This window comes from Rhea pennata, chromosome 1 (genome assembly GCF_028389875.1).
Source record: "Rhea pennata isolate bPtePen1 chromosome 1, bPtePen1.pri, whole genome shotgun sequence".
Taxonomy (NCBI): domain Eukaryota; kingdom Metazoa; phylum Chordata; class Aves; order Rheiformes; family Rheidae; genus Rhea; species Rhea pennata.
Window position 1 is genome coordinate 56,182,087 of NC_084663.1, and position 16,899 is coordinate 56,198,985.

Genomic DNA, 16,899 nt, shown 5'->3' on the forward strand with positions numbered 1-16,899 from the left:
GGGGGAGGTGTGCGGGGGAAGTGTGTGCTATGGGGGTGTGGGGAGGAATGCAGGAGGAAGTGTGTGCTATGGAGTGTGGGGGGCAGTGTGGGGCATGGGGAGGGGTGGAGTGGGGTGTATGTGGGTGTGGGGGGGAAGTGTGTGCTATGGGGGTGTGGGGAGGTGTGGGGAGGAATGTGGGGGGAAGTGTGAGCTATGGGGGTGTGGAGGGAATGTGGGGGGTGGGGAGAAGTGTGTGCTGTGGGGGTGTGGGGAGGTGTAAGGGGGAGGTGTGTGGGGGGAAGTTGCGGGGGTGTGTAAGGGGCATGATGGAGGAGATGCGGGGATGGGGGTACGTAGGGGGGATGCTGGGGGCATGTGGCATCAGTGGGGGGGTGTATGCGGCGCGTGTGGAGAGGTGGGGTGTGGGGTGGGAGCGCAGGGTGTGGGGTGCGCGTGCAGGGGACACAGGTGAGCAAGGGGCCTGAGGGCTGCCGGGGCGTCGGGGGCCGCCGGCGCGGGAGGGGGGTGCCGCTGCGCGGGTGCGGAGGGGTGTTGGGGGGCGGTGCGGGTTTGGCACAGCTACAGGCTCAGCAACACTGCGAAAGGGGTTTATAAGGGGAAAACAAAATCCGGCTTCAGCCGCGGCGCCGGTTCCTGGGCCTGGTGGTTCTTCTGCCCACAGCGGCTTCGTCCCGGCCGCCTGTTGGCTTCCGGAAATTCGGTGATAATCTGCACTAATAAGAGTGAAATTAAAAGTAAACACTTGGGTTTTAACGTGGTTTCTCAAGCTCTGCAGCGGGAGCCCAAAACGCTTCGAATGCGCTCGCATTTGCGTGGGACGAGCGAGACGGTGACCTTCAGCGAGCGAATCCCTTCCCTCCGCAGCTTCTCCGCCTCGCTCTGCGCGCGCGTTCTCCGGGGCGCGGGGCAGCAAACGGTGCGCTTGGCTGCGGATGTAGCTCGTTCCGGTGGACGGGGCTGCGGCCACCCACCTGCCGGGCGCGGGCGCGACTCGGGGCGTCTCCGCTACCGAGAGGCAAAAGCACGTCCCGCACCGCGCTGGCTCCGGCGCAGCCCGGCCGGCGGGATGCCGTGCGCCAAGCTCACCGCCGCGCTGCAGCTACGTCCTCGGAGACCAGGAGGATGCGTGGGCTCTCCGGGAGGCAAGTGGGAGACATCGCAAACCTGGTGCTTCAGCAGACGGGCCCTTGTTTCCGTGTCTGACCACAAAGAAGCGGCAGAGCACCCCTTCCAAAATTGCGGCTGGCCGTTGGGCTGAGGCTTGCTGCTGCTGGATTCGTCAGCGAAGCTGGTGTTGGCTTCTGCCTGAGCAGAATTGAAGCCCAACTGCTCACACAGGTAAGCCGAGAGGAGATGCTCTGCATCCCGTTTCTGCCAGGCAAACCATGGGACTTCCCTAGCTCTTCTTTACTGAGATGCTGAACTCAAAGCAGCCAGCAGCTTTGCTCAAGGCAGCCAGCTGAGCCATGGGACAGGAGATCTGGAAGCAAGTCGTAGGGTTTTAGAGACTGCAAGAACCAGAAAACCTTCAGGCAGACCAGAAATGCAAAAGTCACCACATTTGCAGCTAAATCCCCAGATGAAGAGAGAGAGAGAGAAAGAGATTTGTTTTTGCTAAAAAGGTGTCTGAAATGCTCCAATACTCTGGATTAAGAGCTCTACTGGATTTGGAACCGGTCAGCTATATACAGAGCAAAAGCAACTGCTTCAGCTACAGATCTGTGTGGAAGGATAGTTTTCTTCCTTTCCATGCTGCAGAGTACACGAAGGTTGAAAAAGCAGAATGACCAGTTGGTTGGCTTACGGCACTGTCACTTCCTGACCACACCTATGGCCAGGTTCATGTTAGCAGCAGCAGAGCAAATTGCGGAAGAATTTGATGGGGAACATGCTTAACTTGCTCTAGTACGCTTTTGTTCTGCCTGAGTTTGAATTAGTTTTAGCTGCAAGGTCTATGAATCAGCTCCTCATTCAAGAGCTCTGTGTAGGAGTTAGAGGCAGATGTACCGGGGGGGTGAAAGAGTGTTTAAAGCTCATCCTGCACCCTGGTGCGGCACTTGTACTCGATAAAGCAAGCAGCACTGCCTAGTCCTTGTGGGGCTCTTTCATCAGGGTAGATTGGGGCTCAGGGTTGAGCAGTCCTTCTTCACATCCAGCCATGAACAGCTCTGTTTGGGAACATGATGCAGCCAGGCATAACCAGCTGTCTCAAGGACAGGGACTCAGCTGGCAGGGTGCTTGGTGCTGCACTTCCACAGGCTACACCTCCATTTACCAGCTGCGCAGCATTCCCAAAGATGGTGTGCGTAGCTGGTAAGTTGGTGCAGTAGAACTGTCATCCCCATTGCAAGTGTCAGGGAGGGCATCACACTGGACTGCTGGAGCCCATGGACTAGACACCCAGGAAAGGCTGAGTCAAATCTGGGTAACCTCCCAGAGCTCGTCTTCCACTCCTTTCCCCAGCGCACTAGTGGGAACTACAGCACTACCCAGCTGTACCCTCAGCCCCGCAAAGGCAGCAAGTTTGCCTAGAGGTTTGCCCTGTCGTGAGACCTGAAGTCCAGGCCTATCTCCCGTTCTTACTGGTTCCCTTCTCATTCTGGGCCAGGTCAGGGTAGGCAATGAAACTCCCTCCAAATGAGGCACCTCTCAGTCTACTAGGGCTTTTTCATGCAGGTCGGTATGCAGATTCGCTCTGGCAAAGCCCATAACATTGGATTTTACTTAACCTGCAGAGAGACTAGAGTTGGGGAGGAGAGATGAAAGGTCTCTGGGAGCTGATTGAGTTTGTTTAATACTTGGATGTGTTTTTCTTAATTTTTTCACCCTGGATGGATAACTAGCTTTCCACTGCTGAACAGCTTAGCGCTCAGTTACAGGAGTGCAGCTGGCAGCAGGATTTGGCTCTATTGGTAGGTGTTTGCTTGAACTATTTAATTAATGTTTGCAGTAACTTGATATAATCATAATGTGCAGCACTTACATTGTATATTACAGGTCAGCATCCCAGCGGTGGGAATTCAGACAGCTTCTGTGCTGGTGCTGCAGTCCCACCATCACCTCTCCCTTGCAGAGAGGGGGAGATGTGCTGTAGGGAGGAGGCAGCACTGCCATCAGATAGCCCATGGGCACTTCCAGCACAGATATTTGTCCTGATCTCCCCCAGAGGTAGGGGTGTCTGGGTCCAGGTGTTTTGTATCAATTTCCCTTCCTTATAACAGTCTCAGAGAGATCCTGATGGCAAATGCCAGTTGCCCTGTGTCTGGGCAACACTAGCCCACTCAGCTCTTGGCACCACGGTCTTCACTGGCTTGGGTTTGCATCCCCTTTGTATCACAGGCAGTGCTGAATTAAGGCCCATGTTCTTTACAGTGACCCCACACTGTGTACTTTTTCCCAATTTATTCAGCTTCTGGATGTCACAGAGGTGGATTTTCTTCATCAGCACTTTGCTTGTTTTCCACAGAAATTCTCCTGGATATATCTAGTACCATCTCAAACATCTGGCAGCTTCATGAGCTTCCTCAGTCTGCCTGGGACATGCCTCCTCACCCCAGGGAGGTGCTTAGGTAGAAGAATGAGGCCAGCAAACAGCATATGTGGTGCTGTGTCTGGACTGGATGCTCCTAGCTGAGCTGGTTTCTTAGGTATACCAGCCAGCATGATTCCAGGTGCCGGGTCAGTTATCCAAAGCCTGGGCTCAGTCCATGTTAGTTCAGCCAAGGCTGTCTGGCTGACCTAGAAGCAATGTGACACCAGGCCATTTTGACCAACAGACCAGGAGCCAATTCTCCAAAGCATCTGGCTTTCAGCTGCTATAGTCCAGGCTGGATGAGTGCAGGTCTGCCCAGCCCAGTTACTGGCATCCTGTGCCTCACATGTGGGTCCCTTCCACATATTTTGGGGTGGTCTTTCCTCCTTGATCAGGAGGTGCAGGATATTTGGTCCAGACTCCTGATGTGATACATGGTGATTTTGGGTTGCTGAGTGATAGCCACATGCCGACCTGTGCTTATTTAACCTGCAAGAAGTGCAAGAAGTGATTGGTTCCTTATAGCCTTACTGTCTGTGTAACCCTCAGGGTTAGAAAAGAAAATGAGCAGCTGCCAGTGCTCTGTTTATCCCTTGCGACCCCATCATAGCTTCTCCTGCAAGAGATGCACTAGGTGCACTAGCAACAGGGAGGGCTGCTCTCCCCTTTCCTTGCTCCCACCCAGGCATAAGCAGGCATTGCAACAAGCTGTTTGGAGGAAGGAGGAACGGGGTACCAGAGCACATTTTCCTGCCTTGCTATCAAAATGGATATTGGTGTTTCTTTTCTCATCCTCCCGCTGACAGGCTAGGCGAGGGGCCGAGGCAGCCTGGTGAGGAGTCCTGCAGGTTGGAGCTAGCGGCAGGGGAGACGGGGGTTCTGCTTGGCAGCTTTGCTGACCTGCATGGTAGGGTCTGCAGGACCCATTCGCCCCCAGCCCTCACACCGAAGAGAAGCACCGTTGCCTGATGCGGAGCATCAGAGCTGCTGCAGGAAACATTTCGGCAGCAATCATGTTTCAAATCAGTTATCACGCAAAGGCACTCACACATTTTCAAATCTAGGCAAGTCTGAGAGAGCTTCTTCAGTCCAGTCCTATCCCATTTCCCTGTGCCGAAGGATGGGGAGTGAATAATTTATCTCCTGTCCTGTAGCTCCCTCCCTGTTCAGGTTTCATCTCAGATCTGCTTCTGTACACTGAAGAGATACTTCCGCAGGAGCTCCTGGATTAGCAAGTTACTGACAGGGACAGAGCAAGCCAATATTATCCAGTGATAGAACTTGTCTTTATGGTTTATTTGTGTACTGAAAACAGTAGTAAGTAGAGCAGGAGAAATAATATATGAATAATACAAATAATAAGATCTGCAGACAGGTTCCACAGTAAGTCTTACTTCTAGTTCCTCTTTTGCTGCATAACTTCAGCATTTAGATTGTCTTTATTGTCCATTATTAATTCAACAGGAGCACACAGAGGCTGTAATTGAATTCGGAGCTGTGTTGTACCAGGCACCATAGAAATACGTATTAGGATGCAGTCCCTGAAGAACACGTAGTCAGCTTGAGAACATGTTCCTGCAAGAAAAAAGTTATTTGATGTCTTTTTATATCTTAAGATATGCAAAGATGCAAAATAAATTGATGCCAATGTTAGCAGTGAAATCTATTTGATTTTATTAATTTTTAAATAATCCATGTTTTCTTTTCTTTGTTGTTACTATATTTTTTCACATTGTCTAAGTAGTGTGCTGCATCTTTTGCAAAGTCTGAGGAAGATTAGTCAAGCATCTTGAGTTACAGGTCATTACAGTTTCCTATGACTACAGAGGTACTTAATAAAAACAATTAAACATTATGACAGGATTTTCTGTTGAGGCATGTATTGACTCACAACTTTGAACAAGCAGATTATTTTTTGGAAAAAAATCTAGCTTATTCAAGAAGGATGATTGCAGTGGTTCACACTTTCTAATGTTACATAGGTCTGAAAAATGACGCTGGGATATCATTGCTTTGGATAACATAAGAATCACAGCTAAAGATTTATTTAAGAAGTTGCATGTATTTTATTATGTACTTCTCTTTCCTTTTTTTTTTAAATTAAAATATAACATCTGTGTGTCTTTATGTAAGTATAAACACTTAAATTTTCAACAAACTCTGCAAGGTATTTTATGTGTAATTTTTTTCAGGGTCCACTCTCGAAAATTTCATTTAAGCAAAGACTTATCTGCTTTGATGAGCGTTCTCGTACCTAAGTGTTCAGGACTTTTTTCTTATTTCCTGGTTGGCAAGTACATTTTGTAGGTGCAACAGTGGAAAAAAATCAAGTACATCCTAAACCACTTCACAGACTTCAGCCAATTTGAAGCTGGCAAGACAAACTCGGCTACATCACAACATCATGGACAGCATTGTATAAAGCTGCCATCACACTTCAGTGTCATGGTAGCAGAGCCTAGAGCAACAGAGCCTTCTTCTGCCTTAGGTTTTCCACTCTCATGGAAGTTGGTGGGCAACTTAACAGCTAGCCACATCAGCAAAGCGTGCACTGATACCAGTGTTTCCTTTTCCTAGGCTTGTGTGTACTGTTCAAATACAAACACAATGCAGCACCAGTTACACCAGGCCTTGCCATGTGGCCTCTGATGACCATCTGCCTTGGAGGGCTTCTGCCACAACCAGTACATCTGGGATCCCAGGCTGCTCTTTCACCAGGGAGATCTTTACCTGTGATTTTATATATATATATATGTATATATGTATGTTTGTGTATATATAAAAGGGAAGATGCTAACATGCTCTAGAGTAAGTCTTAAACAGAACTTTTCCCTTCAGGCTTAGACTATAGTGGAGCCTCAGACTGTTTCCTGTACCTCTCACTCCGCCATTTGAAATGCAAGCAGGAGAAAGGAGGATGATGCCAACACTGTTCTCTTTCCGAAACACTTATGCAGGGGTGTGTGTAGAGTCCACTTCAACAGTGAGAGGCAAACTGCCTTCAGAAAAGCCACACTGCCTACTGAAAACCGAGCTTTGGAGGCTGTGTCTGTGAGGTAGATAAATAGGTTGCTAAACAGACCAACAGACATAGACATATATGTTAATTGGCAGCAACAATAAAGAAGTTGAGGTGGGTATCACATTTCTGCTGCGTGGTTTTAACAGTGCTGACTGGAAATGAGAGCGGCTTCTTTTGCTTCCCTTCTTCCTTGTCTTGCTGGATGCTGCTTACTCAGCTAACCCAGGTCCTTGTGACCTTCAAACGCCTTCCTATTCATTCTGTGTATGGCACTTTTTCTTTCATTTGCCTCTTTATCTGCACACAGCAAGGTTAGCACCCGGCTGTGATGATGGTTTTTGCAGTATGAGCCCTTTCTTATCCTCATCATCCTCTCATCCTCATCATATCAGGATGGTCTGATATACCACTCCTTTGCCCTCTGCTCCCTGGAGGTTTTCTCAACAAGCCGCCCCGCCTGGTGCTGCAGGGAGGCTCCCTTAGGAAACCACATTGCCCTGCCCCTCTCCTCCTCCCAGCTCATTTTCTTCCTGCCTGTCCTCTTATTTTACATCATTTTTCTCCTCCATATCCTCACTGTTTTCTGCACCTTCCTTTTCAGAGCATCCCTTCCTCCTAATTCTGCTCTTCTTGATCTTTTTCCTCTCCCCCTCCCTCCACCTTGTAATCTTTTTACTTCAGCTTCTTCTTATACTCTGTTGCTTCTCTGTGGCTACCTAGTCCCACTCCCTGCTTAACGCTCTCCATCAGAAGTTAAGATTTAGACTCCAAATTTGTATCCCATGTTCTCTATGATTTGGACTGAGATCCTCACCACTGTGACCTGCTTCGGCAGGTTGGTGGGACAGGAGAAGCCCTGCAAGGCAGGTGCAGATGGGCATCTGAAGCAGTGTCTCAGGAGATGGCATGGCTGGACAGAGGGCAGAAGCAATGGCCTCCAAGGTTGCTGGCCTGGGGTGGCAGGGAGAAACCCGGGCAACTCTGCATCTCGTGGCCTGCAGGGAACATGCCTGTGCCCCTCACAGGAGCCCCCAAGAGAGCAGGGCCCCCGCCAGGCGCGCGGCTCCCGGCAGCACCTTTGTAACCCCCACGCAGACCTGCCAGAGAAAGGCAGCGCGGCAGGGGTGAGCTCACCTCGCTGCGGCCCGCAAGGAAGCCCCAGCTTCTCTCACCACCTTCTCCAGCTGCCGGGAGGCCCCTCTCCTGCCCCAGAGCAGCCAGGACACGGTAGAGCGGGCACAAGCCGACAGCAAGGACCACAGGGCCTTGGTGGCCGGCAGCATCGTCCCCTGCTGCTGACGGGGCGATGACAGCCGTCGGCAGCATCAGATGAAGAGGGGGTCAACAGGGCCGCACGGCGAGGCTGGGAAACGCCGGGCTGACCCACGAGGACAGTGGTGGGAGGAAGAGGACGGGCTCGAACGAAAGAAACTGGAGGCAACTTAACGCAGGAGGGAAATTTCAGGCAGCTCCTGGGCCAGCAGTGAGATCGCTGCTTTATTAGAACTCTTTTTTGCTTGCTGTGTCCGAGCTCTGCTTGCTCGTTGCAGTCTGCGGCTGTCTGCACCAACGCTCACGACTTATGTAGGGCAGTTTTCTAGGATGCTTCAATCTAAGACGCGCTGGCACAAAGCCACCTAATACCCGCGGGGCAAACACCAAGCCACGTCCTGCTCTCCGTGGGCCAGCGAGGGACTAAGAGACATTAACGTAGTTTTATGTCACGGGATATCTCACTTTAAAGAGACAAACAAGAGATACACTAGAAGTTCAGGGGAGCCAGCAGGAGAAAAGCAGATTTTCCCCGCCGGCGGCGGCTCCAGCCTCCCCCCTCCCCGCCGCCGCTTCGCAGAACGCCGCCCCGAGAACTTTGAGCACATTCGCCACCCGTAGCCACCCCGCGCGCGTCACGGGCGCATCACGGCGCGAGCTCGCGAGCGCGAGGGTGGGAGGGGGAAGCGCCTGCGCAATGCCTCATGGGGGCGGTGCGTCTATAAATAGGGCTCGCGCGGCCGGCTGCGGCCCTTCCGGCGCAGCGCGGAGACAAGATGGTGGGTGCGGGGGTGGGAGGGGTGGCGCGGCCCGGCCTCGGCGGCGCCATCCCTCGCGTATCGCCGTCATCCCGGCCGCGGCGGCCGCCCGGGCCCGCTGCCGCCGCGCGGGGGCCCTGCGGGAGGCGGCACGGGGCTCATTTCAGCCCTCGGCTGGGGGCGGGCGAGGCTTTGCCGGGGAGAGGGTGCGAGGATGCTGGGCGGCCTTGTCTGTGGCGGTGCCTGGCGCCCCGTTATTTCAAAAAAAAAAAAAAAAATCCCTCAAACCAACCAAAAAAGCCACTTTTCCAGGCCGGTAGCCTGGACCCGGTGTGTTTCTGGGTCGGAGGTGCTGACTGTTGGTGCTAAAAGTGGGACCTTGCTCCCTTGTTTACTCCCGCTACTGCAGCGAGGCCATGGCAGGTTGTAAACGCTGTGGAGTCTTTCTGTAGAAATAGAATTCACCAGGCTTTACTTAAAAGGGTCATATTTCCTGCTTGGTTATGTTATATGTAACCTAAGATGGGAAGCAGTCCCTGTGGTGTATGCATGCATTATATGTATACACAATATGTGAAGCTACTAAGCTGAGAGCGTTCAGTATTAACATACGTGTCAAAATTTGATTTGGGTGGGCCGTAGCACAGATTTTGCTTTTAATCTAAAAAACAGCCTGTTCTGAGAATGGTAAATTATTTCCTGCTTGATGTAGGTTATGTAGCTTTCTCCAGAAAAAGCACTACTTAGTTTTCCTGATTATTGACACTTTGCTCCTTGTGTAACTGTATAACTTTTTTTCTGCTATTTAGAGATGAGGTTGGCTGGGTGGTTCTTTGAGCTGAGAGTTCTCAGAATAGTATCCAACTTCTGTCACACTACAGGGTTGGTGGTTAAAGCAAACATACCTTGAAACAACTACATTCCAACCTGAAGCAACTAGCTCAGGGTGGATGTTAAAATGCTGTTTTATTGTAGTTTTTCTAGTTTGAATCGATTTTTTTTTGCAATGAGTGTTTGTATGATGATTATTTATTAAAACATAAGACTCTGCATGCTTCTCCATTTCTCAGATTCTGGCGAACGTTGAAATCTGGGTGACATGCTGTGGCCATGTTAACAGCTTGCATGGTTCCATTGCTGGTGGCACTTGGTTTCTTAAAATAGAAGAGAATGTTAAAGAAGTCGAAGAGTTGAGACGTGTGTATGGCAATATTGTGATAATGTTGTAATGGATTTAACAAGCTAAACAGCTGACATTAAAAAGAATTTCTAGAATGCAAAGTGTCTATATGTAGTGTTTGTTTAATGCCAGAAGAAAATTGGCAGATGGCCTTTGAGTGGGGAGAAGTGGGTCTCTGAAACATGCATTAAAAACTTGTTTTCTCTTCTTAGTCTCACCGCAAGTTCTCAGCTCCCAGGCATGGGTCTCTGGGCTTCCTGCCCCGCAAGCGCAGTAGTAGGCACAGAGGCAAAGTGAAGAGCTTTCCTAAGGATGACCCCAGCAAGCCTGTCCATCTCACTGCCTTCTTGGGGTACAAAGCTGGCATGACCCATATTGTCCGTGAAGTTGACAGACCTGGATCTAGTATGTATTTATGTTCCTTTTAATAGGAGGATTAGTTTTTTTCTTATAAATGGTGAAAAGTGTCTAGTTTTTAGGTATCTCTGAATTTTAGTCCTCACTTGTCTTCACCCAGTTCCAAGCCCTTTTTGAATGGGAAGAAAGGTGTAAAATGCTCAAGCCACTCCCACTTCAATGTGAATGATATCCTAGCACCAAGACTATATCTAATAGTGCTTTCTTTTTTGGTAATGGTCCTATTTGAGATGCATGGTGACTTGCAGAGAGGCTTGATGGTTTGGTTGAGCTGATGGTTTGGTTTAGCTGTGCTGTAACAAGCTACTTACGATGACCTCTTCTTGATGGGCGGACATAAATAAATCACCTTTGGTGTTTTTTGCTGATTGTCAAGTCGTGAACGTAGTTCTGTTACTAGCTACCATCCATTTTGCCTACCGGGCTTTGTCAGTGCCTGCTGCTGAGCCAACCTCAAATTTCTGTAAGGCATTTTAATTACCACTTGTATTCATTGGCTGTTTTACCGTACATCTTCCCGGCCTTTGTGAAGAGAACATGGCTCATTGAACCTTTGTTACCAGGCATTTGGGGGTGTGGAGGATGGGAAGATGTTTAATAGCTGATGCTGATATTAATTGGTATGCTGTGTTTTCTGTATTCATGCAGAGGTGAACAAGAAAGAAGTGGTAGAGGCAGTCACTATAGTAGAGACTCCTCCCATGGTCATTGTAGGCGTTGTGGGCTATGTGCAGACTCCACGTGGTCTCCGCAGCTTCAAGACCATCTTTGCTGAGCACATCAGTGATGAGTGTAAGCGCCGCTTCTACAAGAACTGGTAAGAGAGGAGCTTTTGCTTGTTGTCTTTCTTTATCTCGCTCTATAGTTTGCTGTTTTGCTGGGTTGCAGGTTATACCAGTACAACTTTCTGAAGCATCTTTTCAGTGATTACTGTTTGGCCTTGATGAACTTGCCTAATAGTGTGATAGGTTAGAGCTGGCTACTCTGGCAGGGTGACAGCCTAATGTTGGTTAATGCCCTCTTTGGCATGTGGGTGACAGTGTTGGCATTTGCCTAAGATCTCCCTAGCAGGCTACACATGATGATCTTTCGACGGGCGGACATAAGGAAATCGCCATTGGCGCTTGTTGTTGAATGTCGAATCCTGACTGTAGTCCTGTTTTCTCAGGAAAGGGGAAGACAAATGTTTTTGATTACTCTTCCAGACACCGTTGTTCTGATTCAAAGTATGCATGTTTGCTTAAGTATGGCTCCAGTGTGTCTAGAGCTTAGAGTTTATTTATGAACTTTGCAAGCTGAAAAGAGGTCAAAGAAGTGCAGTAAAGGGCTAATGGGTGTCGCAGTAATGATGTTAGGCATAGCTCAGGTTTACAAGGGGGGTGGAAATCACAATATTGTGAAGTGGATAACAGTCATGAAAATTGCTTTAAAAGATTGTTTTTCTGTTCAGACTTTTTCTACAGTCTTCTGTACTGTGACTACTAATGCACTTTGGAATTCATGGCAGCTCCGCTCAGCTCTGGCAACCCTGCCTCTGTCTGATGAGCTCCAGGCTCCGCTTGCCAGTGGAAAAGATTCCTTAGAAGCTGGCAATGAGCCGAAACCTGCTAAGGTGGCAGCTCCTTCCGCTCATCCCTGCTTCCCAAGGGGATCGATGAAGGGCTTAGCCAAACCTTGTCTTTGCTCTGCTCCTGAAGGCACAAGTCCAAGAAGAAGGCCTTCACCAAATACTGCAAGAAATGGCAAGATGAGGAGGGCAAAAAGCAGCTGGAGAAAGATTTCAATAGCATGAAGAAATACTGCCAGGTTATTAGAGTCATGGCTCACACTCAGGTAAGTGTCTGCAGGACTCGGGTGTACTGTGGGAACACCTAAGAGTGAGCATAAAGCTTACTCTGTTTCCAAGGTCAGATTTCTGCTGTCAGTTTGATGCTAACTGTGAAGCACAGTATAAATACTAATACTCTTAATTCTGTGCAAAGTGTAGGCAGATGCTTACAGTAGCCTCAGAAGCAACCATTAGTTAGCAGTCTTCTGAAGTAATGTACAGAAGTCTGAACAATACCAGGAGCTACTCAGGCCTATGCTGACAGGTAGACCCTAGCTCTCTGGATTACAGCTGTAAATGCAAATGGACTAAGTACTTAATTCTAGGGTGTGTTCACCTTAATTTCAGGCCTCAGGGAAGTGTTCTGTAGGGGCAGCGAGCACTCAAGGCCTTTCAGTAGCTCTGATCATGTCAAGGAGGTGTGTACTGAGTGGTGTGGTAGTTTCTCCCTGGCCATCAGTTTGCAGCCAGACTTTCCTGGGAAATGCAGTTACATCTCTGGGTTGGCTGTAAGTGTAATGAGATACAGAGCTATGACTTTGTCCATTTTATTAGAATTAGATCTCCATTCTAGGCAGCAGCAGTAGTATTGCAGTTGTCTCAGGCCCTCTGTGCTATATACAGTAAAGATAACTGTAAATGTGACCTTGCCTAAAGTGTCCTTCAGCATAGTAGGCTTTACCTCCTGCCCTTCTTGGATGAAGCATATCTGGTGGCTGTGGGGGTTGTAGGCACTTTCTCCTGTGGGTGGTTTGCAGCTTGCAGTTGTTTTGGCTTGTCATTTAAGCTTTGACACAGCCTTTGCCCTCAGTGTAGTCTTTTACTTCAGTACTTTGAAGTTGTTATAATGGAGAACAAATATATATATATAAAAAAACTGATTAGACCAAGACTTAAAAAGATACTGAGATAGAAAATAGTACATCAATCTTGGAAGAACAGCAGCTAAATTCCATCCTTTGTTTTCTAGATGCGTTTGCTCCCCCTGAGACAGAAGAAGTCTCACTTGATGGAGATCCAGGTGAATGGTGGCACTGTTGCTGAGAAAGTGGATTGGGCCCGGGAGAAGCTGGAACAGCAGGTGCCTGTGTCGACTGTCTTTGGACAGGATGAGATGATAGATGTCATTGGAGTCACCAAGGGCAAGGGATACAAAGGTAAACACTATTGATATTCTCTTTGTGATCAGGACAGATTTCAATGATATCCCTCAGTCTGTGTTTTTACGCGTACTTGGGCCAAGAGCTGAGGAGGTATTCAACACTCTTATTGCTGTTCTGTGATGAAACCATGGAATAAGCGCTGGGCACAGCGTCTGACATCTGTGAGGAGTCATTCCATGCTGCCTTCCTTCTGAGAACGCAACCCAGGGACAGGCACTTCACCAATAAATAGTTAATTCCTGGTATGCTGAGTCTTGAGCTTATCTTTTTGCCCAAGAACAGCTACTAGAAAAGGGTATCTTTACCTTAGTTGAACAATAAGCAACACTGCTTTGTTTTCTTGCTTCAGGTGTTACCAGCCGTTGGCACACCAAAAAGCTGCCCCGCAAGACTCACAGGGGCCTGCGCAAAGTTGCCTGTATTGGTGCATGGCATCCTGCTCGTGTGGCTTTCTCTGTGGCTCGAGCTGGTCAGAAGGGGTATCACCATCGAACTGAAATCAATAAGAAGGTGTGTGCACCTTGTGCCTCTGAATTTTTATGAAGAAACTAAGGCTGGCCAAGTTACTGCATGATAAGGAACAGATTGGAGAGTTTTGCTATAGTGGCTTAGCTCTGGTTGAATGTAATCTTGAGTGCAGTAACCAGTGTTGTCCCATTGCAGTATGGCTATGGCTACTTGTATTGACAGAGGCTGAGTGGCACTTTGTGGATCAAGAAGCAGAAAGGAGTTGCATGTTTCTGCATAATGTGGAAGTAAATGGCCAAGAATGTCTGCTGGGAAGAGTTCTGAATCATGTCCTAATAGGATGATTCTCTAACATGCCAGCTTTCTGCTAGTTCTGTGTTGGACAACCATAAGATTTCTCTATGATCATATGGTTTCAAGTACAACAGACACTTTTGTTCAACTTGATATAGAGTCGTTTCCATGTTGGATGATTTTTGGCCCTTTCTCCTATTGTTTGCTGAGTAGAAGTTTTTGTCATTTTAGATCTACAAGATTGGCCAGGGTTACCAAATCAAGGATGGAAAGCTGATCAAAAACAACGCATCAACTGATTATGACTTGTCTGACAAGAGCATTAACCCTCTGGTGAGTTGTTGCAGTTGTAAAGACAGTGGTTTTAAATTGCAATGCTATGAGGCAAATAGGATGGATACAAGATGCAGAACGATTGAATGAAGAACTCTTGAGGGGAAAAACTCAATTGTTGTAGGAGGTGGTGTTGCCAAGTCGGTCTCAGTATTGAGTTGTGTAACTTGCTTATGTTTAATACTTGGCGGCAATATAAAGGAATGCTATAAACATAGAAATAATAGTCATGCAGATAAGGATAATTCAACAGGGAGAGCAGTTTTTGTTTCTCTGTCAACTTAATATTGCTGTTCTCTGCAGAAGTCTTACAGCAGCAGTAAGTAAACTGCTATAGCAAGAGACTTGATAAGTAGAATGTAATACTGAAAACAATTTCAGCAAATGTAGGAATGGCTGAGACATGGAAGTAGTATAAGATGTCAAGAGGTGGGCAAGCATGTGATCACTTTACACGGAGCAGAGAAACCAGAACTGACTTTCTCCTTACTCAGGGAGGCTTTGTCCACTACGGTGAGGTGACCAATGACTTCATCATGTTGAAAGGCTGTGTTGTCGGGACCAAGAAGAGAGTCCTAACCTTGCGCAAGGTGAGTAGCCCAGGGTGCTGCGAGGTGGGTTGGAACAGCTTCAGTTAGCTGCGCTGCCTGTGATAACAGGTGTCTTGGTTTGCTGTTTGGGGATTCATGTAGCCAACTAGAGAGGAAGACCTCAAGAAAGACTATGGGACATATGTACCACCACCTAATGTTCGTCACCTCAGGAGCAGCACTGAGTATCTTTCCCTGCTATTTTAGTCCTGGCCTGTTTGCAATGAGAGATGCACTTTAGTGTTAAGAATTTTGTTGTGCATCATCAGGACACTGGCAGGCAGGCTTGAGCTTGCATCTGCTGATGCTGGTGTGGGATGACTAGTCTTCAGCCTTAAAGACCAAAGGTGCCAGCTGGCTTATCGGCAGATGTTCCTTCCATAGTAATGGCTGGAGTTTAGGGCCAGAATAATTTAGGAAGGAGTTTTTTCCATGGAGGAAAAGTCAGCATTGCTGTGATCAAGTAGATTGAAAAAGTGCTACTGCATACTCACGTGGCATCTCTCTTGTAGTCCCTGCTTGTGCAGACCAAACGTCGGGCCCTGGAGAAGATTGACTTGAAGTTCATTGACACAACCTCCAAATTTGGCCATGGCCGCTTCCAGACAGCTGAAGAGAAGAAGGCTTTCATGGTAAGGATGTGATTTTTCTGGAGCTACCAAGTTCTTTAGTGTTGCATATCTCTATATAGTCGTTTGGCTAATTTATAGCTTCACCTTGGAGCTGCTGCAAGGCCAAAATATCCATAAAACAGTGTAGCTTTGTTTGACATTGTTTGTCTTGTCAACTTGACTATTCATGACCACAGACAATAGCTGTGGTCTCATTTCCCCTATGACTGCCCTTAGTTCTTGAGGAATGTGGCCCTGTTCAGGTACAAACTGTTCAGTGATGGGCCCAGAGCAAGCCCTGAGCAGTGTCTGAACTGTGAGGGGTGGCACCATGTTGCCTTCCTTCTGAGAAAGCTCCAGGCAGTGGTGTTAGAAAGCCTGTGAGCTGCAGGCTCAGGGTAGCATTCTCAGTTTGTCACTTGCTGAGGAAGCAGATCTTGGGCCCCCTGAGTCCTTGCCTGAGTATTGGGCCCTTGCAGAAGCAGAGTGCTGTTCAGCTGCTTGGTTGATGTATGTGAGGTTTTCCCACTAGGTGGCACCAACATTTCTTCTCTATTAAATTTTAAATCATTTGGTGCAATGTGGCTGCACCAAGTTCAGTTTCTGCTGAAAGCTTTAGTTGGGAGTATGGAATTTGGGAATTTGCAGCAAGCTGTATCATTGAGGACACTTTCTGAGTTAATTTGTTGGAAGCAAATTTGCAGTGGGGAAATTAGACTTGTAACTGGAGATGATGGGATCTTCTCTGTGCTGTAGGTGGACTGCTGCTAATTTCTTTTTTTTTTTTTTTTCCCTCCAGGGACCACTCAAGAAAGATCGTATTGCAAAAGAGGAGACAGCTTAATGTGTGGGACTATCTTGTGTTCTGTGGCCTATGTGGTCTCAGAACAAAAAAAAATAAAGACTTTTAGAGAATTAATCTCTCGTTTTATAGATACTTTGTGAATTCTGGTACTCTTGCTGCAGGTCCTGTGGGTGAGAGCAAGCCAAACCAAAGAAGTAAACAAAGCTCAAATTCATGAGCACCAAACTCATAGTAGGGTTCCTCTAATGAGAAGGAAGTTGTCATTACTATTTGCAAAAATTAAATGTTTTCAGACTCTTACTTGATTCACTGGAATAGTAAAGCAGCAGAGGTCCTAAATTATGGTGCTTGCAATTACTAAAGTACTCTGCGTCTTAATCATCTGCCAGGTGTTTAAAGAGCTCCTTAGATTCAAATGAATCTTGAAATTCATGAATGAAGCCACTTCAGATTATTGAAATATAACTAGATTTTGTGTACCTGCCTGGAGTGGGTGGCTGTTGCTAGCTGTTGCCATGGAAATTCACTAGCCTCCAAATGGCAGGAGAAATACCCTGCGTGTTACATAGTTCTCAGATGCAGCTTGTCACTGGCTGTTCATGAAAACAGTAGACGCCAGCACC

At 47.9% G+C, this 16,899-nt stretch overlaps 1 protein-coding gene, 1 long non-coding RNA gene and 2 other non-coding genes across 4 annotated transcripts; all 4 read left to right on the forward strand.

The window, feature by feature from the left end:
• The first annotated feature begins 737 nt into the window (after positions 1-737).
• LOC134136815 (uncharacterized) lies at positions 738-5,572 on the forward strand. The gene is made up of 3 exons (XR_009957560.1): positions 738-919; positions 1,103-1,341; positions 5,000-5,572. It is a non-coding gene; the product is annotated as an uncharacterized LOC134136815 (long non-coding RNA).
• A 3,006-nt stretch (positions 5,573-8,578) lies between these two features.
• On the forward strand, positions 8,579-16,390 carry RPL3 (ribosomal protein L3). Its single transcript, XM_062587819.1, has 10 exons — positions 8,579-8,608; positions 9,980-10,172; positions 10,833-11,001; positions 11,882-12,017; positions 12,983-13,169; positions 13,525-13,685; positions 14,169-14,270; positions 14,765-14,860; positions 15,373-15,492; positions 16,271-16,390. Exons 1-10 carry the CDS (start codon positions 8,606-8,608, stop codon positions 16,313-16,315), a joined length of 1,212 nt encoding a protein of 403 aa, XP_062443803.1. The 5' UTR covers positions 8,579-8,605; the 3' UTR covers positions 16,316-16,390.
• Positions 13,284-13,375, forward strand: LOC134135794 (small nucleolar RNA U83B). Its single transcript, XR_009957379.1, has one exon. It is a non-coding gene; the product is annotated as a small nucleolar RNA U83B (small nucleolar RNA).
• LOC134135795 (small nucleolar RNA U83B) lies at positions 15,741-15,826 on the forward strand. Its single transcript, XR_009957380.1, has one exon. It is a non-coding gene; the product is annotated as a small nucleolar RNA U83B (small nucleolar RNA).
• Positions 16,391-16,899: the final 509 nt, after the last annotated feature.